This window comes from Quercus lobata, chromosome 4 (genome assembly GCF_001633185.2).
Source record: "Quercus lobata isolate SW786 chromosome 4, ValleyOak3.0 Primary Assembly, whole genome shotgun sequence".
Classification (NCBI taxonomy): domain Eukaryota; kingdom Viridiplantae; phylum Streptophyta; class Magnoliopsida; order Fagales; family Fagaceae; genus Quercus; species Quercus lobata.
Window position 1 is genome coordinate 45,049,141 of NC_044907.1, and position 21,526 is coordinate 45,070,666.

A 21,526-nucleotide genomic window follows, 5' to 3' on the forward strand; every position below is an offset into this window, starting at 1 on the left:
AGTGCAGTCATTTCTTTAAACTCCATGGAAACATAGCTCCAATAGGTTTTTTTGAAACCCTACAATAAGATTGGACATCAAACTTTCCATACTTCATGAAATTCCAAACCATTTCATCATCTCCTACAAGATACACATTCGCTGTATCCAACAGTTATGAAAATGAAGACACTAACTCTAGTGCCCCCAACTCTTCTCTGCTCCTACAGATCTTTTCCTATGATGAAGAAGCCAATGCAACTAAATAAGAAGCTAATGTTGCAATCTTATAAAAACTATCTCAAAGAAATTTGGATACAATCTTAGTGGGACCTCTCCAAACCAAGGATCATGATTAAAAAAACACAAAGATAAATCATGCATGTCATCTAGCATTAAAAAAAAAAAAAAAAAATCCTTCAATATAAATCACCAAAAAAAAAAAAAAAACCTATTATATGATCAACTACCTTCTTAAGCTTCTCCAAAAAGTCATGGCGCAGAACATCTCACTATTGACAATCTTCCACTACTACTAGTCCCTATCTTCCTTATATTTCAGCCTAGAATACAACTCCAAAAAGGTCTCTAAAGGTGTGAGGGGGAGTCATTTGAACGGTAGTTTAAGTGGAGTGGCTATATCTTTGATGAAACAATTGAAGTTATTTTATTTTTTTTTGATAAATGAAACTACTGAAGTTATCAAAACCAGATTGTACAGGAACACAGGAAATTTCCTCCAATTTCTTAATTAGTTGTTGAGGATAGGATAAATGATAAGTTAAGGGCTGGAGCTGTAAAATGGTTTTGAGCTTTCATATGAACATAATAGCAAGGTTTGTAGGAGAGAAGTCTGACAAATTGTGCAGAACAAATCATAAAAATTTTCTGGACAGCAAGAGAGGCTTTCAAATAGAGTGGTTTAAGGGGCTAATCATAAGTTAAGGCACAAATTATATGGCCAATTCCAACAAATAAGACCTAGGTTTGTTTCATATCTTAAAAAAGGCTAAATGAGGTAAAACTTTGAGCAATACTCGCAAACCATATTCGTAAACTGTAACAATGTATAAAGAACAGCAAGAGTAAGGATGCATCAAAATCATTTGTTATTAATTTCTTTTCAAGTAAAGATTTATTTATAAACATTGAGTACAACTTTAGTACATTAGAGATATAATGAAGAACCTTCAAGAAAGAAAAATTTATAGTGTCTGTAAATTCATAGAAAGAAAGGGATAGGAGAAAAGGAGAGAGAAAGGGAGGGTGAGGGGAAGCAGCCTATAGAAGACATCCTATTGAGGAGTCATTGACTAAAAAAAGAACTTCAGCTATTCTCAACATCCTCAAAAGTGTAGTTATTTCTTTTTCACCAAATATACCATTTTAGGCAATGTGGTATAACCATACCAAATCCCATTATTGTTGTACCATCTTCACCTTCCTTCCCACCATCCTAATATCTCAACAACCTACTTAGTCAACCGCTAAACCTGAAACAAGGAAACAATTGCAGCCATAACCAAATTATAACTAAACACTGCAGCAAGAGCCTATCAACATTTTCTCTCCACTGCCCTTGGACATAAAACAACAGTCTATACCAACAACTAAGAAAAGGAAGACACAAACTCTAGATCCCCTTACTCTGCTCCACTTCAACAAACTTTTGGCAATGATGAAGATTCTCCATTGCAACCAAATAAGAAGCCAATTTGAAAATCTTACCAAAACCATCACAAAGAAATATGGATAGAATATTAGTGGGACCTCTCCAAACCAAGGATTGTGCTTAAAAAAATAAATATAAGCATGCATGCCAACAACCTAGAATATCAGCCCAAGGTAAAAGGCCCATCAATCCTTTGTCTTCTATTCATCTATGTTTATTTTTCTTTCTTATTATTATTAGATATCAGATATTAGAGCAGCATTGGTTCTAGCAAGAATCAAAGTAGAAGAGAGAGCCACTACAGTTAATAAGCTGAGTTTGAGTCCTAGGCTTATAGAAATGCACCTGAACCTCTCATCTATGATTTCAAAGGCAGCATCACTAGGGTGTCAACCATGATGTCGTTAGGGAGACAGATGTTACTTCTTTGGTGGATCAGTGTATATGGCCCCATCTTTTGGAGAGAGAGAGAGAGAGAGAGAGAGAGAAAGAAGGAAAGTAAGAGAATTATGATTATGAAAGAGTGAGTGTACTTAGGTGGGTTAGCATCAAATATATTCCCAAGATAAAACAGTTATCTAATTATTACTTGAGAAAATATGTGCTTGCAAGATGTATAGTGCTAGGAATACAAATAATGCTACAGAGTTGGGAGGTCAATGGACAATGTACAATGTCATGGGGATACTGCTATAACTATTGCTCTGATAGAGGTTTAGGAATGAATTTATGAATTTTTTTTCTTGTTCAAAGAAAGTAATTTATGCCATAAACTTAAAAAAGAAATCAGGAAGAATTCCTCTGGTATCAACAACAAGTGAACTTGTGCTATAGAAAGAGAGTTTGAGAATTCAAATATTTGTCAATATCAAGTTGTTGAAAGTAAAATGGAACCTCTTCCAAAGGGTTTCCAAATATATAGATGACTAGTTGATGTCCATGCAAGAAACCAAATATGGTACAAAAATATTCTTGGGATGACATACAATTGAAGTGGTATATGGATTCTTCATCGACTGAATTTTCTCATAAATAAATTGGGTCACTAAAATCCCATCAATGCAGAGGAAAAGTAAATGTTCCTCACAACCTAAAATCTCTATATGCCTTTAAGTTCTTCCTCATTAGCCAAACTAGTTTAGCGAACAAATCCCTTAGTAGTATAAACTATACCATGTTTCTGTAAAATAAAGAACACAACAGTATTAACAGAAACACAACATTTCAGCCCTTAAACATGTTAATACACATCCGCTGACATCAAACATGTGTTTGAACCCAGCTAAGCATGGTAAAATAGCATTCCTCACCTTGATACATCTCTTAGAGGCCAGAGATAGTATGATATAGGAAGATCACATATTGCTCAACCAACTCAATGTCATAAAAATTATCTCCTTCTCATTGATATCACGGGTTACATTGGCCAAGTATTTTTTTTGTTAACATTGCTGGACTTGCGTATGTGCACAACAACCATCCACATGAAAATATCAAATACTAACATATAAATAATAGAGCCATAAAAGGAAAATGTAAAACTGGGATTAAAATCAAGCATTTAGCAATACTATCATGCCTTCTACTAAAGGAAAAGGAATACCACTAATGACTTCACTTCTTATATGCAACCATCTGCTTAGTAAGACACCACGTTTGCTCCATCAAGTAAAACAAGGCTCTCCATGAAAGCAGCTACAGATGAAAGATATTGGATATCAGGATCCTTCCTTTGCTGTAGAGTTTAGGCATCAATCAAAAGCAATTTGTATTTCTGCATCTCTAGTGGACTGCTGTGGATGAAGCAAAAAGTCAGAAGTGAACCATACTCGGTAAAGGCAATGCAATCAGTTTGTTGGGGAAATGGTACAACAAAAAGTTTATTCCAAGACTCAACCACACCACACTCCCTCATCACCCATATGGAGTGCCGAAAGCCAATTTGTTCACCGTGTCCAGATGTAATGAAAGCCAATTTCCCCTTGAATGATGCAAGACATCTATGAAGGTTGTCGGCATCGATAGAAACATGAGGCAGTGCTAGCTTTCCGAAAACCTCACTATTGACATCGAATGACATAATCATATTTTTATCCTTGTGATTTTCTTCTCCTTCTCTCATAACTGCCATCCAGTGTAAAGCTCCACTAACCAATGGGGTTGGCAAAAAATGATCTTTATCAAAGAACTTAAGATCGGGTTTCAAGTTGAATCCAACCCTTCTCCATGAATCCAAACATGTGTACACCTCAATCTCATGTAGAGACAAAGGGGAAGATGAAATCCTGACAACCTTGTAGTCATTATTCTGGGAATGATAAGCAAATCTGAGTAAAGCAAAGCTTGGCCTTGATAAGCAAGGATGAGGCAACTTCTTGAATTTTCTAAGGCTGGGGTTCCACAAATATATATCTCTAACATTTCCATAATCAGCGATACACAATAAGCCATTGCAGGAACCCACTATTTGGGCAAAGTTGGAAGAAAAAATATAAGGAATTCTTCCCTCAGAAATCGTATCAAACGTGCGGTCCAAAGCAACCGTACAGATTGACCTGTTAGTACTACCAAGATTGAGCGGCATGTGTATGAGATAACGATGATGATGATGATGATCATCATCATCTTTGATATTGTTAAGGTGGGTTAAGATGAAATATGGGGTGGTGACTGGTGATCGAGGAGTCCAAGGATTTGGAAACGCACTTGAATCTTATCACTGATTTCACTGGTACTTAATGTTCAGTACGACGTCGTCTGGGATGCTCTGTCGGAGAATCGACGTTTGGGACATTTTCTTCAACGGAACAGTGATTATTACTTGCTGGCTTGCTTCTCTACTCTTTTGTTTTTGTTGGGGAAATTTTGGCTTATTACCTATGTTGCTATGAGAGCATTAGCTAAATCTATTTTTTTGGAGAACAAATCCCAAAAATCAGCCGCAACAAATTCTTCAAATGCTAAAATTTTCCAAAATTTTTTTGAAGTAGCTACCTTGCTTCTCTAGATATAGAAAGAAAATACTGTAGCAACAAATTTTTTGTTTGGGTTGCTCCTCCATATCTTAATGATTCCATTTAATATTATTGTTCGCCATTCCAGTGGCAGCTTCAGGATTATTTTCTAGGGGGTTCAATAAAAAATATAAATTATACAAAATTTTAAACAAAAGATAAATTAAATATATTGACATCACAAAAAAAAAAAAAAAAAAAAAAAAAAAAACAAAAACAAAAAATCTTTAATACATAAAGTTTTATAATTTTCTTCTATGATTTTTCGTATTTTGAAATTATTATGTGATATCTTTATTATCAATCCTACTAGCTACAATGTACATAGTTAAGCAATCACTCATCCACTAATTTCTCATTTGATTGAATTATTTAAAATTTCTTAAGATTTACATGAGCTTTTTCTAAGGTTTAAGATTAGCAAATTCTACTTTTGTTATTAGGCTAATTAAATTTTTTTTTCTAGATTTTAGATCAAATTGATTTATTATTGAGAATTTTCTTTGTGTTTAAAAAGGTCAAGTTATTGTTAAGATGTTTATATTTAAGTTTATTTTTGTTGGGTTTAAGGTTAAGGTATTCAAATTTTTATTTTAAGTGTCAAAACAGGAAAAATAAAATAAAAATATTATAATCATTTTTTTTGGTTCAATTCAGGGGGTTCATTTGAACTCCCTAGGCTCCAAGTGGAGCCGCCCCTGCGCCATTCTATATCTACCAATAAGATGTCATGTTTTATGTAAGACGGTTTTAGAGAATGTTGCATATATTATAATGAAAATGTAAATTAATTTATTAACTAGAGTAAAGAATCATATACATTTTGATATATTAAAAATTAGTTTAGTAACAACCTATCACAAAGATCAATCTCCTAAAACTATATAATGAGTCAATTACATAGTTTTCTTTTATCACAACAATAGGTTAAAGATTGAAAATAGAGAGACACAAACCATGTAAGAAAGAAAAAAAGGCAATTGTGCAACAACAAATATTATTATTTTCTCTAAAATATTCAATCCTATATATAAGAATGCAAGAGAATTTTCATTTATATCAAAGCAAATCTACTGTATTAAAATTTACCCATATAATAGAAAGAAATTGTTCGTTACCACATGGTGAAAATTTTCCACCTTCAAGTGAACACTGAAACCTTATCCAATATATAACTTTATAAATTTTCATGGAATAATTTCTAAGTAAATCTCAGCAAGTATAAAAATTAATATTACATTTTTTAAGAACTCTTTAATAGAAATGAATATAGTTTGGAGGTCTTTACATAGATTTGAGCACCTTAATCATTTTGTCTTGTGACAGGTGTGATGTAAGCTCATGCAATTAATGAGAGATTAATGAGAATGAAACTAACTCTTCAATTTCATAAACAAAATAAATTTCCAGTGCAAGAATCAAAGTAGCGTGAAAAGGGAAAGGATAAATCAGGTGGCAGTTACTTAGTGTTAAGTGTATTGTGTAATTGGTTAGAGGTGATTGCATTGAAGCCCAAAAGACCAAACATTGAAATCTCTTAACTCTTAAGCTTTTGCATTTATGGTTTCAAATAATCATTGAATTTGGAGTGCAAACCATTGTTTTCAAAGAAGCCGAAAAGTGCATGTGGTTTGAAGTGTCCAACTTATTCGAAGAAAGAGAGCTTGTAAGTGAGTAAAGGTCTTGGCTATGTTTCATCTACACGCTGGGAAGGAGAAAGAGAGTTTGTAATCTACATGTGGGAGAGGAGCATGGTTGTCAAAATTTTGATATAGATCCTATGATCTTACGATCTCACCTACCCAAAACGATTCGGATCTTTCAAGGATCTTTGGTAGGATCACTACGATTATTTAGGATCGGTAGTATCTTAGATTGTGATGATCCCAAACAATCCTAGTTTCTTTGTAATCTTTTTTTAACTTGATAGTAGGCTTAGTTGGACCCAAATCAAAAACAACATTATAATAGACCTAGTTTTTCTATTTTAAGGTTTATGAGAAGTAAGAAAGACAGATATTTTACAAAATTTAACCAAAACAAACCCATAACAATGGTACCTACAAGTTTACAAGAGCGAGACAGATACATATCAAAAAGTAAAAAATTTGAAGTAGATATTTATTCTTCCTATCCATTGATGATTCATAGTTCATAGCTAGAGAGTCTGAGTTGAAAAAAAAAAAAAAAATTGAGAAAGTGAATAGCTAAAGAAGGAGATAAAGGAAAGTAAAGTAACATAGGAGAAAGAGGAGAACGAATAATAGGGGTAGGTGGTAATAAGAATATGGGTGGAGAGTAAAGTGTCATGTTTTGAGATTTTTGGCTCCTTTAAATGATGTTTACAAATGGATGTAGTGATGTATGGTAATTATATCAAATAGATGCAAATTTTTTGTTTTTAAAATTAATGTATAATTTATGTGATTATTTAACATGGCAATGGGTTTTTTTTTCTCAAATAGTGTAGGATCTTACGATCCACGATCTAATCCTATAATTTATGATCCCACCTACCTTCTACGATTCTACGTAGAATCCCGTTTTTGACAACCTTGGGGAGGAGAAATTGAGTTTGTGAGTAAGTCAAGGATTTGGATTTCATCTACACGTGAGGTAATAAGTGGGCTTGGAATTTTCATAATATTTAGTTTAATTGTCAACATTTCACGCCCCAAACCCAAAAGGGTCCAAAGCATGAGAAACCAAGCCTTTGTGAGAGACTGTATGACATTTTTTTTTTTTTTTTTTCATTTGATCAAGTAAATAAATATATTGATCTCTTCACAATACAAGTCAGAGCTCTATGACACATTTAAAAGCAATACAAACTACAAATCATGTGTCTCCAAATACACTTAACAATCCAACATTCCAAATAAAATAAGCGCAAAGTCATGATCCTCTTTAAGGTATGCAACCTCAACCGAAAATCTAGGCCTACCAAGCCCAAGGCTAACAAACCTCAAGTATCCAACCTCCAATAAAATTATTTAATATCTCGTTGAACTTTAAGATTGAGTCATCAACCATTTATGGCTCAAGTCTCCCAATTTAATATAGCACTCCAATCACCACCAATAAATTAAGCTCCATGCCCAACGTGTAGCTAATTTATCTGTAAAACTGTTGAAAAGTGGGATGAGCTAAGGCCTAGTAAGTAGCATAATTAATAGGGGTGGAGGAAACGCAAGTTTCATCTTCAATAATAATAATATGACAAGAATGATTTAATAATGAAACACAAAGTTTCTCAAAGTAAATACCTTGAAACTATATACTATAATCTGTGAGCACCAGCAATATAATTTTCAAAACCATAATATCTAACGTAAGGTAAATTATCACAAATATACCAAACTACCACATAAACTACTCAGGGGATCCACCCATTCATTACTGGCATGATATTGTCCTCTTTGGTATGCAGACTCTTGGCCCCATGGACAGCAGCCTCACCCATACCCTCAAGGTTTTTCTCTCCCCCTATGGGCAGCAGAGAGAGTGCGTCAAATAAGACCTCTCTTGCATGTGGTCTCTTGGCCCCATGGGTAGCAGCTTCACCCACACACAATCAAGAAACCTCTTCCCCCCACGGACAACATGGAAGAACGCGTCATCCAAAGTGAAAGGGCACTGACCTGGATTTAATTCCATTGTCATAAAGACTACGAAAACCAAATCGGGTGATCACCGGGAAATCACACATGACATGGTGTTAAAACCACATAAACTCACAGGTTACATTACTTTGAAACACATAGTTCATATTTAGGTAGTTTCAGAAAAATCTTAAATAATCTAACTTTCACAAAGTTTGTAACGTTTTCAACTTCATTCTTGTCAAAAATATTTTCTATCAATTTCCCATATAACAAGACAAAATAAGCATTTTTAAATTTTCTAAGATACCATAAAATCCATGATTTTCTTATCAAAAATTAAACAAAAGATGCTCATTTTTCTATATCAACAATTCATGCATTTCTCCAAATGCAATACCAAATATGATGCACTTTCATCTATAATCACACACACACACATATATATATATATATATATATATATCAAGGTTACGACACAATAGTTTTTAGGAAAATATAGTTTCCATAGGTAGTTTCCAAAGTGTGTCTAACCCAAAAACATCATTTATGCAACATGTTTATTTTTCCAAAAATCCCATTAAAAAACTACTTACCTCAGCAGTCCATTCCAAATTTACCTCAACCGGGCATCACATTTAACCAATCAAGTTACTAGTTCCATCACCAAGTACCTTGGAACCTAGAAACACAAGTATCAAGGTCTACTACAAAATTACGCTATCAAATTTGTCTCCATAAATTGGAAAGGATTCCCTCAAAAATCAAACCTAAGGCTCTAAAGTCTAGCTTGACTAGCCCAAGACAAGTACCCCTACCCAAAAGGGAACCAAACAAGCATACAAGAAACTCATAGGACTACAACACAACTAAAGCCTTCAATTTTCCTTCTGCAAACAATATGCATTTACCAACTTATTAGAAAGCATGTTGTGGGGGTAAAGTTCATCAGTCAACAGTGGGCCTTGGCACCCATACGGGGCCCAACCATAACAGGAAGTGAGGACATGGCCAGAGGACTTCCAGCCCAACCCTGTTGGGCCGGGCCGGGCTTGTTTAAGAGGCGTCCGAGGAGGAATGTCTCCTCGGACGCATCAAATGGGAGTCCAACACACACCCTTCACGTAGTGGGAAATCGTCCCAAGTCGAAGGAAAATGCTGGACGCATAGGGGGGCAACCACAACTGCCGCATTAAATGCAAGGAAGCTACTTTTCCAGCCTCATTAATGTGGAGAGGACAGGAGAACAATATTATCTTGGCCAGTGCAACTCACAGAAAAGGAGGATGATGTCCTATGGGACAGGCACTCAAGTAGAGGCCTAGATGATCAACAAGTGTAGGGCCATTATCATTTGAAGGATGCTATATAAGAGAAGAAAACCCCCATGATCAGGGGATCAGAAGCTGGAGAGCAAAAAGTAAGGAAAAGAGAGAGAAAAGGAGAGAAGTTCTGTAAGAAAAGCCTAAGTTGTTGTTCCATGAACCGTTATCCCAGGAGGCTTAATAAAACGTTCCCACGTTTAAATGGTTGCATGGCTTACTAACAATTACGTGCACTCTGTCTTGACCTAGTTCTTCGACCCACTCTCTACAAATTCATTGTTGAGGGTCTTTTGGGCCAAAATCGCCTGCTCACTGGGCCTGGGTCCCAAAATCCGCCCTTACAATTGGCGCCGTCTGTGGGGAGAATTTGTGTCTTGACAAGTGAACAGTAAGAAATGGAAGGATCAGGCCCGCGCCAAACCGGACGTGCAGATTCTCAACGGCAGGACAATTTTTTAAATGTCGAACGAGGGAACGACCAAGATAACCAACGAGAGGGAAGCGTGAACACCTCTTATACGAGTAAAAGCCGTTCAAAGGGGAAGGATCATGCATCCCATGAGAAAAACGATCGAAAGACTTTACGAAAAGAGATTGATGACTTGAAGAAAAAGCTGCGCCGAGCACAGCAGAAACGTCCTTTACCCTCCTCGGGCTCTAGCAGTGACGAGGATAATGAATATCGGCGAAGATCAAGAACCCCCCCGAGCGAGACCTTTTCCTACGAGGAAGAGAGACATCGTAAACGCAGCCACAAGAGCCCATCTTACCAAGGCCTGGCCAACGATGCCATGACTAAAGCCCTGGATCGCATCTCCCAGTCGCCGTTTACCTATAGAATAGAGAGGGCAGCACTTCCTCGGCAGTTCCATCAACTAACGTTTGCTATATACAATGGTCGGACCGACCCAGTGGAGCATGTGAGCCAATTTAATCAGAGGATGGCCGTCCACACCAGGGATGAGGCGTTAATGTGTAGGATATTCCCATCTCACTTGGGACCCATGGCGATGAGATGGTTCGATTCCCTCCAGCCGAATTCCATAGATTCCTTTAAACAGCTGACGCAGGCTTTCGGTTCCCGTTTCATCACCAGCACTAGAGTTCCTCGGCCCCTCGATTCCCTCCTATCCTTGTCCATGCGGGAAGGAGAGACGCTGAAGGCCTACTCGGATAGATACTGGGAAATGTATAACGAGATCGAAGGGAAATATGATGACGTCGCCATCAGTGTGTTCAAAAAGGGCTTGCCGACCGAACACAGCTTAAGAAAGTCCCTCACTGGAAAGCCAGTCACAAGCGTGTGCCAACTCATGGACCGAATTGACAAGTACAAAAGGGTCGAGGAGGACCAGCAGACGGGGAAGGGTAAGGCGAAGGTCGTCCCTCAGGAGAGGAGGGACTTCAGGTCGGAACGATTTAACAACAGTAATAGGCCGAGAAGGGACTATGTAGAGCAGTCTGGATCTACTGGGGTTTAGGCAGTCCATGCTGTGTTCCGAGAACCTCTTCACAAAATCCTAGAAAAGGTGAAATATGAGCCTTTCTTTCAGTGGCCGAACAAGATGGCTGGCGACCCTTTGAAGCGTAATCAGAACCTGTATTGCGCATACCATCAGGAGCCCGGTCACACTACTGATGATTGCAGGAACCTAAAGAACTATTTAGATCGGCTCGTCCGAGAAGGGAAGCTGAGGCATCTGCTGCATCGCTCCGAAGGATGGCAAGAACCATCGAACAATGAAACCAGACAAAGTACGTTGAGGCCACCCATTGGCACAATTAATGTCATTCTCGCCGCTCCTGGAAGGACAGACTCTGTCCCCTTCAGGGTAATGTCAGTGAGCAGCTTTCCGACTAAGCTAGATGACAGGGAATCCAAGAGGGCTAGAATGAGCGCCACGCCATTAATCGGGTTCATGGAAGAAGACAAACAAGGAACTATCCAACTCCACGATGATGCCTTAGTCGTGACGCTCAGGATAGGAGGTTATGACGTCAAGAGGGTGTTGGTTGATCAAGGCAGCGCAGTGGAGATAATGTACCCTGATTTGTATAAGGGATTGAACTTGAAGCAGGAAGACCTGTTGCCATACGATTCCCCCCTAGTTAGCTTTGAAGGAAAGGTTGTCATCCCGAGAGGCATGATAAGGTTGTCTGTGCAAACAGACTCAGAGGTGGTAGAAGTGAACTTCATTGTAGTAGATGCATACTCCCCTTACACAGCCATCGTGGCCTGGCCATGGCTTCATACACTAGGGGCTGTGTCGTCAACTTTGCACCAAAAGGTGAAATATCCGTCAGGAGGTCAGATCAAAGAGATAATAGGGAACTAGGGAGTAGCTAGGCAATGCATGGTGTCGACAATTTTGCGGCAGCAGGATCGCTTAACTTCCACGCCAGCCGAGAGCGGCTTATAGCAATTACTGACTACGGTCCCAACTGCGGGTAGTGGAGGACCAGCCATGGAGGTGAACTGTGAGGAGTTGGAGAAAGTACTTGTCGGATCTGACCCTGAGAGGTTTTTTCAAATTGGCTCGGAATTGATGCCCCAAGAGAAGTCGGCGCTGACTGCCTTCCTCCGACAGAATTTAGACGTGTTTGCTTGGGACCCCTATGAGGCCCTCGGGGTCGACCCAGATTTCATCTGCCACCGCCTTAACGTGAACCCGACCATAACACCTAAAAGGCAAGCCCCTCGACGACCGTCGAAAGAACATACTGACGCCGTGATAGAAGAGGTCACAAGATTGAAGAAAGCAGGGGCTATCAAAGAGGTTTTCTATCCCAAGTGGTTGGCTAACACGGTAGTGGTAAGGAAGAAGAGCGGGAAATGGCGGGTCTGCGTAGACTTCACCGACCTAAACAAGGCGTGCCCAAAGGATCCCTTCCCTATGCCCCGGATAGACTGGTTGGTAGATTCAACTGTCAGACATCCTAGAATGAGCTTTCTAGACGCTTTTCAGGGCTACCACCAGATACCCTTGGCCGCCGAAGACCAGGAGAAGACTGCTTTTGTCACCCCAGTTGGGAATTATCATTATAAAGTGATGCCCTTCGGCCTAAAAAATGCCGGGTCAACCTATCAAAGGATGATGACCAAGATGTTTGAACAGCAGATGGGTAAAAACATTGAAGTGTACATAGACGACATGGTGGTTAAAAGTAAGTTGGCTCTCAACCATATTGACGACCTTGACAACGTTTTTCAAATACTAAGAAAGTATAAACTACGGCTGAACACAACCAAATGTTCATTTGGAGTGGGATCTGGAAAATTCTTGGGCTATATGGTGACTCACAGAGGCATTAAGGCTAACCCCGACCAAATAAGAGCCATCCATAACTTGCAGCCTCCTCGGAACCCTAAAGAAGTCCAGAAGCTTACTGGTATGATAGCAGCTTTAAATCGTTTTATCTTGCGCTCAGCAGATAGATGCAAGCCATTCTTTCTCCTATTACACAAGTGGAAAGGATTTGAGTGGAATGAAGACTGCGCTGTAGCTTTCCAACAATTAAAGGAGTACCTCGCCCGACCACCAATTATGTCCAGTCTAAATGCCGACGAGGTTTTGTTTGCCTACATTGCGGTAGCCTTGCATGCGGTGAGCTTGGTGCTAATCCGAGAAGACAACGGCACACAGCGACCAGTCTATTATGTTAGTAAATCACTGCAGGAGGCAGAAACACGTTATCTTCCCCTCGAGAAAGCTATCTTGGCTATCGTGCAGGCCACGCGAAAGCTTCCACACTACTTTCAAGCGCACACTGTGGTGGTGCTGACACAACTCCCCATAAAGTCTGTCCTACGCAGTGCCGATTACACAAGCAGAATTGCAAAGTGGGGAACGATCTTGGGCGCTTTCGATATTAGGTACATGCCTCGTACTGCTGTAAAGGGCCAGGTCATTGCCGACCTAATAGCAGAGTTTGCGGAGCCCATGCTAGAGGAACAAAACGTGGTGGGACCTCTAGGGGCTGATGAGAAGATGATTAGCACGGTCTCCCAGCATGAAAACACCTGGTGGAAAGCACACATCGATGGCGTAGCGAACCAAAGGGGCTCAGGGTTAGGACTTGTCCTGCTCTCACCTGAAGGGATAACCATAGAGAAGTCATTGAGACTCGGGTTTTCAACCACGAATAACGAAGTCGAATATGAGGCGCTATTGGAAGGAATGGGAATGATCCGGAAGTTGGGGGGAAAATCCGTAGACATGTTCTCGGATTCAAGACTTATTGTGGGGCAGATAAATAGGGATATGGAAGCAAAGGACGAAAGAATGCAAGAGTATCTAGTTCGGGTTAAGCACCTGCAGACCCAATTTCATCACTTCCGCCTGACGCACGTACCCAGAAGTGGGAACACTCATGCTGATTCTCTCGCGACGTTGGCTACCTCCTCGGCTCAACCCCTACCTCGAGTCATTCTGGTAGAAGAGGTCCTCCGTCCATCAACAGAAAGGGCCAATGGGATTGGAATACATAACATCAGGGCAGGACAGAGCTGGATGGACCCTATCGTTCTGTACTTAAAGCATGACACCTTGCCAGACGATAAGGTTGAGGTTGGCAAAATCAGGAGAAAGGCTACTCGATTCTGGTTATCGGAGGACTCCAATCTTTACAGACGCTCGTTTTCAGGGCCGTATTTGCTATGTGTGCACCCAGAGGCGGCAGAACTCATCCTGGAGGAGTTACATGAAGGAATTTGCGGAAGTCACATGGGGGGTAGGTCTTTGTCTCACAGAGCCTTAACGCTAGGTTATTGGTGGCCGAGCATGCATAAGGAAGCCCTGGATTATGTGAAGAAGTGCGACCAATGCCAGAGATTCGCTCCGAGCATACACCAGCCTGGTGGAGAGCTAAACCCAATGTCCAGTCCCTGGCCATTTGCACAATGGGGCCTAGATATACTTGGTCCATTCCCTAAGGCAACAGGGAATAGAAAATTTCTTCTCGTCGGCACCGACTACTTCACCAAATGGGTAGAGGCTGAGGCGCTGGCAAACATTAGGGACGTCGATGTCAAGAAGTTTCTCTGGAAGAATATAGTCACCAGGTTTGGCACCCCGCACACCTTGGTGTTGGACAACGGGCTCCAGTTTGATAGCAAAGCCTTCAGAAGGTACTGCAGCAAGCTGGGAATTGTTAACCGGTATTCCACGCCAGCTTACCCCCAGAGTAATGGCCAAGCAGAAGCCGTCAACAAGACCATAATGAACGGACTGAAAAAGAGACTAGATGACGCAAAAGGAAGATGGGTAGAAGAGTTAGCCCATATCTTATGGACATACCGCACCACGCCTTGTAGGTCCACAGGGGAAACCCCTTTTTCAATGACCTATAGGGCCGAGGCTGTCATTCCACTGGAGGTGAACTTCCCAACCCAGAGGACCACCACCTTTTGTCCCGCTACCAATGACAAACTTCTAGAAAAGAGCTCAGACCTCATTGACGAAAGAAGGGAAGGCGCGATGGTCCACCTAGCAAACTATCAGCAGAAGCTCAAGCAAGGTTACGACGCCAAGGTGAAGTCCAGGCCATTGGCGCCTGGAGATCTAGTACTGAGGAAAGTCTTGGGCACTGCGAGGAACCCCGCATGGGGAAAGCTCGGACCAAACTGGGAGGGACCGTACCGTATCACTTCCGTAGCTGGCGTAGGAGCCTACTTTTTAGAAGACTTGGATGAACGTGTAGTTCCACACCCTTGGAATGTAAACAACCTGAAAAGGTACTGTTATTAATGAAAGATGTAATCTTTGGTACCGTATTGCTGTGCAGTTACTTGATTTAAGTGTTAAACAGAACCCAAGTCCTGCCTGACTCCTCGGACCGTAGACTTGGGGGAAATTAACCACGAAGCAATTCCAACTAAGTATTAAACAGAACCCAAGTCCTGCCTGGCTCCTCGAACCACAAACTTGGGGGAAATTAACCACGAAGCAATTCCAACTAAGTGTTAAACAGAACCCAAGTCCTACCTGGCTCCTCGAACCACAGACTTGGGGGAAATTAACCGCGAAGCAATTCCTACTAAGTGTTAAACAGAACCCAAGTCCTGCCTGGCTCCTCGAACCACAGACTTGGGGGAAATTAACCACGAGGCAGTTCTCCCTAAGTGTTAAACAGAACCCAAGTCCTGCCTGGCTCCTCGAACCACAGACTTGGGGGAAATTAACCACGAGGCAGTTCTCCCTAGGTGTTAAACAGAACCCAAGTCCTGCCTGGCTTCTCGAACCACAGACTTGGGGGAAATTAACCACGAGGCAGTTCTCCCTAGGTGTTAAACAGAACCCAAGTCCTGCCTGACTCCTCAGACCGCAGACTTGGGGGAAATTAACCACGAAGCAATTCCGACTAAGTGTTAAACAGAACCCAAGTTCTGCATGGCCCCCTGGACCACAGACTTGGGGGAAATTAACAATTAAGCTATTCTAGCCGAGTGTTAAACAGAACCCAAGTCCTGCATGGCTCCTCGGCCACAGACTTGGGGGAAATTAACCGCGGTACAGTTCTCCCTAGGTGTTAAACAGAACCCAAGTCCTGCTTGGCTCCTCGGACCACAGACTTGGGGGAAATTAACAATTAAGCTATTCTAGCCGAGTGTTAAATAGAACCCAAGTCCTGCATGACTCCTCGAACCACAGACTTGGGGGAAATTAACCGCGGTGCAGTTCTCCCTAGGTGTTAAACAGAACCCAAGTCCTGCCTGGCTCCTCGGACCACAGACTTGGGGGAAATTAACAATTAAGCTATTCTAGCCGAGTGTTAAACAGAACCCAAGTCCTGCATGGCTCCTCGGCCACAGACTTGGGGGAAATTAACCGTGAAGCAATTCCAACTAAGTGTTAAATAGAACCCAAGTCCTGCCTGGCTCCTCGAACCACAGACTTGGGGGAAATTAATCAGGAGGCAGTTCTCCCTAAGTGTTAAACAGAACCCAAGTCCTGCCTGGCTCCTCGAACCACAGACTTGGGGGAAATTAACCACGAGGCAGTTCTCCCTAGGTGTTAAACAGAACCCAAGTCCTGCCTGGCTCCTCGGACCACAGACTTGGGGGAAATTAACCACGAGGCAGTTCTCCTTAGGTGTTAAACAGAACCCAAGTCCTGCCTGACTCCTCGGACCACAGACTTGGGGGAAATTAATCACAAAGCAATTCCGACTAAGTGTTAAACAGAACCCAAGTTCTGCATGGCCCCCTGGACCACAGACTTGGGGGAAATTAACAATTAAGCTATTCTAGCCGAGTGTTAAACAGAACCCAAGTCTTGCATGGCTCCTCGGCCACTGACTTGGGGGAAATTAACCGCGATGCAGTTCTCCATAAGTGTTAAATAGGGCCCAAATCCTGTCTGGCTCTTCGGACTAGGGACTTGAAAAAATAAGGTTCGCAGCCAGTGCGCCTAATTATTAACTATCGTTCTATTCACGTATTCATTCACTTACGCTCGGTTATCAACAGTTAGTGAAGAAATAGACATCCATTCATGATAAAAAAAAAAAAAAGGGTAGACAATAATATTTGAAAGAAAATAACCTTTGTCATTAAAATCTAAAAGCAGTTCTGTTTACAAACACTGGCGAGGCAAAACAAAACAAAATACAAAAAATGAGACAAATAAATCCTACACCAGTCTCCTAAAAGCCCTAAGCAGGAGTGGGCTGACCATCAGCTGCTTGGGTCCCCGGGGCAACCTCCTTGGCCTGTGCGACGATCTCGTTGATGGAAAGGCTGTCCTCAGGTGGCTTGTCCTGCGCGGCCTGCTCATCGCCCCCAGCTTCGAGAATAAAGGAGTCTGTTGGAAGAGGCTCTTTGGAGACATCCTGGTCAGGAATTTCGCGTACATCCTTTGGGAAGAAGATGTTCTCAGCCTTCCTGAGATCAGAATCCATTGGGACAGCTGCCCGATCCAGGGCTACACCCCAAGACGTGGTGATGTATTCCCTGCAGACAATGGCTACCTCCTCGGCCAGCCTAGCCTCAGTATCATGAACTCCACGCTCATAGGAGGCCGCCACAGCCTTCTCAGCAGCTTCCCTGGCCAAGCGAGCCTCCTCCTTGGTCTTTGCAAGCTCAGCCTTGAGCGTGGAGACCGCCTGCTGCTCCGCCGTAAATTTCTCCTCAGATTGGCGGAGCTTTATGCGCAGTTCATCAGCTTGTTTTTCGGCATTCTTAAGGCCGGCTTCCGCGCTCGCATGAGCCTTCTTCACCTCCTTTATTTCTTTATCCTGACACTCAAAATCCTGTTTGAGATCACCAGCAGCCTTCTCGGCGGCATAGCGGGACTGAGCCTCCCTATGCAAGTCCTCGCAAGCCTTCTTGGCCCATTCCTCCGCAACAAAAATCTGTTGAGTGACCTGCGCTCGGAAGTAAATAAAAACCCTATTAAAACATGACGATAATAGGGTGCGCAATATAGGGACGAGATAGAAGATTCCACTTACCATGGCCATGTCCCTCTTCAAGGACATGAAAAGTTTCGACTGGCGAGTCTTTCTGAGCCCCTCCATATCACGAGGCAAGAGAAGAGGTTGCTGCAGGGCCTCGGCCAAGTATGATGCCTGCTCTCGTTGGGATTCCCATAGGGTCGCATCCCAAGGGATCGGGGCGCCGTCCAATTCGATCCGAGGCGACCATGTTCGTTGTTCCCTACGAGTGGCTGCCTCGTCTCGGGTATCAGTGGACCTAGTCCTCTTATCTCGGGGCTCTTTCGTTTCCTTGCCCTTCTTCTGAGGCCTGGCCTTCTCACGGCCAATCTCTCCCTCCTCCGTTTCTTCTAACTGCCTTTTTCGCCTTAAGTTAGGTATAGGCTGCAGCGCCGCATTCGACGAGGGGGGAGGGAGAGGAGGAGCGGGAGCCTTAGTGGCAGCTTGTTCCTTCGAGACATCCTTAGAGGACTGCCCTTTGCTCCTGTTGGATAGAAGGCCCCTGAGGCCTGTCCTCGGCTTCAAGTCCATTCCTTCTTCTTCAATTTCTTCGCTGGTGTCAACTTGTGCGATGACTAGACCAGTATCAGGAGCCGCTGAAGCACGGTCTAGATCGGCGTCGGAGTCCGAGAGCTCTACTACCCTGGCCGACACCTCTCCTTCCTCGGGAAAATGGAACTGGTCTATTTGTTCTTCCAAGGATGAATGCGAAGAACCAGCCTCCTCTTCCGGGATAACCACTGGGGGAAAGGCACGTTGGGGAGGCAGCTGAATAGGAGGTAAGTCTGTTGAAGCAAGGAACCCCGGTATAGATACGTCAATACGTGCCAATCTTGGACTGCCAGCCCTTATAGCTTGGCCGGGGTCCACCAAGGATCGAGTGAGAGGAACGTAGTCCAAAATCAAAGGAGCCGACCGTAATTATCTGTCCTCACTCACGAAAATCTCAGATCTCAGGAGGAAATTTAGAGCCGGGACGTTGACCAAGCTCAGCCGAGGGGATGTTCGCTCCTTGTCTGCAAAGGCCGTTAAAGGGTTTATGTTAGTCCGAGGAGGCATGCAACCAAACCAACAAGTTTAAAAAGGAAAAGAAAGAAAGAAAGAAAAAAAAAAGGGGAGAGCTCGAAACTAAGGTTCTCCCCATGGAATCTAATTCTATGACACCCCACCTGGCTCTCCTGCCCTAGTCGGACAGTGAAGGCCGTCATGCCATGGTCCGGAGACGATCAGATGGTTGTCCTTCAAGCCTTTGCTGGACTTGGGAAGACAGGATATCAACCTCACTTCGTCAGTCCTGGACTTTAGGTAATATGAGTCGCCGAGCTTATGGCATTCATAAAGATGAACCACGTCGTGCCATGAAAGGCCGAGGTTCATCTGGTCATTTAAGGTGTCGGCGCACCCCAGGATCCGGAACAGGTTCGCGGTGCACTGGTGTGGGGCCAACCTATGACCACGTAGGTAGTCCCTAGTTATTCTCCCCATTGGAATCGTCATTCCTCCTTCCACGAAGGCTATCATTGGAATTGCGACTTCCCCCGTTCTTCTCTTGAACAAAATCTCCTCCTGGTGGCAATACTCTAAACCTACCTCCGGTGGAATACGATACTTCACCCTGAAGCCCGCCATACCGGCCGGAGAGTTTACCATTTTTTCAAGCCTACCCATCCCCTCTAATCCTTGACAACGTGAAGGCAGTTTGTCTAATGAAGAGTAACGAAGAAGAAGCGTGCACTTACGGGTAAGAAGCTCGACGGAATCTTCAAGAGAACGGCGGCGAAGGTAAGAACGCGCTGAAGGAGAAGGCTCTAAGGTATTCTGAATACTGGAGTGTTCGTCAAAAGCGAGGAAGGAACGCCTTCCAAAACCTTATATACTCAGAGGGAGTTGGACAGACACACTCCCGCCTAGAGCAAATGAAATGTTGTCCATCGTTGATCTGGTCTCCAACCGTTGGATTGAAAGAACGTAAAACTCCAAAAGCTACAATTACTTCCCCCAGGTTCAATAATGCCTGCAGCATTAATGAGGCACGTAAGGGCACGCCTCCGCACGTGCAAAGTAGGGATCCCCAGCGAACTATCCAGTGGGTATCAAAATCCCGCCTTTCCTCCTTGGATCAAGAAGAAAGAGTCGGAATTTTGAGGGGCTATTGTGGGGGTAAAGTTCATCAGTCAACAGTGGGCCTTGGCACCCATGCGGGGCCCAACCATAACAGGAAGTAAGGACATGGCCAGAGGACTTCCAGCCCAACCCTGTTGGGCCGGGCCGGGCCTGTTTAAGAGGCGTCCGAGGAGGAATGTCTCCTCGGACGCATCAAATGGGAGTCCAACACACACCCTTCACGTAGTGGGAAATCGTCCCAAGTCAAAGGAAAATGTTGGATGCACAGGGGGGTAACCACAACTGCCGCATTAAATGCAAGGAAGCTACTTTTCCAGCCGTATTAATGTGGAGAGGACAGGAGAACAGTATTATCTTGGCCAGTGCAACTCACAGAAAAGGAGGATGATGTCCTATGGGACAGGCACTCAAGTAGAGGCCCAGATGATCAAGAAGTGTAGGGCCATTATCATTCGAAGGATGCTATATAAGAGAAGAAAACCCCCATGATCAGGGGATCGGAAGCTGGAGAGCAAAAAGTAAGGAAAAGAGAGAGAAAAGGAGAGAAGTTCTGTAAGAAAAGCCTAAGTTGTTGTTCCATGAATCGTTATCCCAGGAGGCTTAATAAAACGTTCCCACGTTTAAATGGTTGCATGACTTACTAACAATTACGTGCACTCTGTCTTGACCTAGTTCTTCGACCCACTCTCTACAAATTCATTGTTGAGGGTCTTTTGGGCCAGAATCGCCTGCTCACTGGGCCTGGGTCCCAAAATCCGCCGTTACACATGTCATTACCAATCCATGGTAAAATTAGCTAAAGTAAAAAATTTGTCAAAGAAAGCACATATGAACTTATGAGCTAAATCACACAACAAAAGCTTTGAATAAATTCCTTAAAGTCTCAACATCCTATTCACACTTTCAGATAACTTCCAACAGGTCAGCCCTTTTTATAAAATTCATTTGGTCCACTTAGTATTATCCAAAAAACTTGAAATTAAATAGGGAGATGCTTTTATATGTCTAATATGTACCACCAAAAATTCAGCTCAAAATTATTTTTCTATAATTTATTAAAAATCACGTAATTCAGCTTACTCAATCTGTCAGGGACAGATTTACAGTCCCAAAAGAAAAATCATTATAATTATTATACTAACCAAAATGCTTTGAGACTTGAATCAGGTAAAAGACATGTGTATTAGCTTTCATTATAGCCATCTAACGCTTCCAGATTCAATCTATGGTAGTTATTATGAACTTTTAACTACAATGTGTGCAGAGTTTCAACGGAAAACAGATTAAGTACGGTCAAATGGTCGTTTTGAACTCCAAACTTCCTATCCCCTTTTGAGAAATATCATGTGTCCATCATCAACAAACCATTTTATCATT

At 42.3% G+C, this 21,526-nt stretch overlaps 3 protein-coding genes across 3 annotated transcripts; 2 read left to right on the forward strand and 1 right to left on the reverse strand.

Annotated features, from left to right (window-relative positions):
- Nucleotides 1-3,395: 3,395 nt before the first annotated feature.
- On the reverse strand, nt 3,396-4,235 carry LOC115985285 (F-box/kelch-repeat protein At3g06240-like). Its single transcript, XM_031108243.1, has one exon. It carries the CDS (start codon nt 4,233-4,235, stop codon nt 3,396-3,398), a length of 840 nt encoding a protein of 279 aa, XP_030964103.1.
- A 6,922-nt stretch (nt 4,236-11,157) lies between these two features.
- Nucleotides 11,158-11,928, forward strand: LOC115985286. Its single transcript, XM_031108244.1, has one exon. The coding sequence runs from the start codon at nt 11,158-11,160 to the stop codon at nt 11,926-11,928; it is 771 nt and encodes a 256-aa protein (XP_030964104.1).
- A 129-nt stretch (nt 11,929-12,057) lies between these two features.
- On the forward strand, nt 12,058-17,075 carry LOC115985287. Its single transcript, XM_031108246.1, has 5 exons — nt 12,058-12,405; nt 12,712-12,815; nt 12,897-14,580; nt 14,698-15,309; nt 17,061-17,075. Exons 1-5 carry the CDS (start codon nt 12,058-12,060, stop codon nt 17,073-17,075), a joined length of 2,763 nt encoding a protein of 920 aa, XP_030964106.1.
- Nucleotides 17,076-21,526: the final 4,451 nt, after the last annotated feature.

What these genes read in the sequence shown, in the direction of transcription:
- LOC115985287 (XM_031108246.1), top strand. Translation starts at nt 12,058, where the DNA reads ATGGAGGTGAACTGTGAGGAGTTGGAGAAAGTACTTGTCGGATCTGAC. An exon ending in GGTTGGCTAACACGGTAGTG is followed by an intron (nt 12,406 to 12,711) that starts GTAAGGAAGAAG and finishes TTTGAACAGCAG; the next exon opens with ATGGGTAAAAACATTGAAGT. An exon ending in GTTTTTCAAATACTAAGAAA is followed by an intron (nt 12,816 to 12,896) that starts GTATAAACTACG and finishes GGTGACTCACAG; the next exon opens with AGGCATTAAGGCTAACCCCG.
- LOC115985286 (XM_031108244.1), top strand. Translation starts at nt 11,158, where the DNA reads ATGGCTGGCGACCCTTTGAAGCGTAATCAGAACCTGTATTGCGCATAC.
- LOC115985285 (XM_031108243.1), bottom strand. Translation starts at nt 4,235, where the DNA reads ATGCCGCTCAATCTTGGTAGTACTAACAGGTCAATCTGTACGGTTGCT.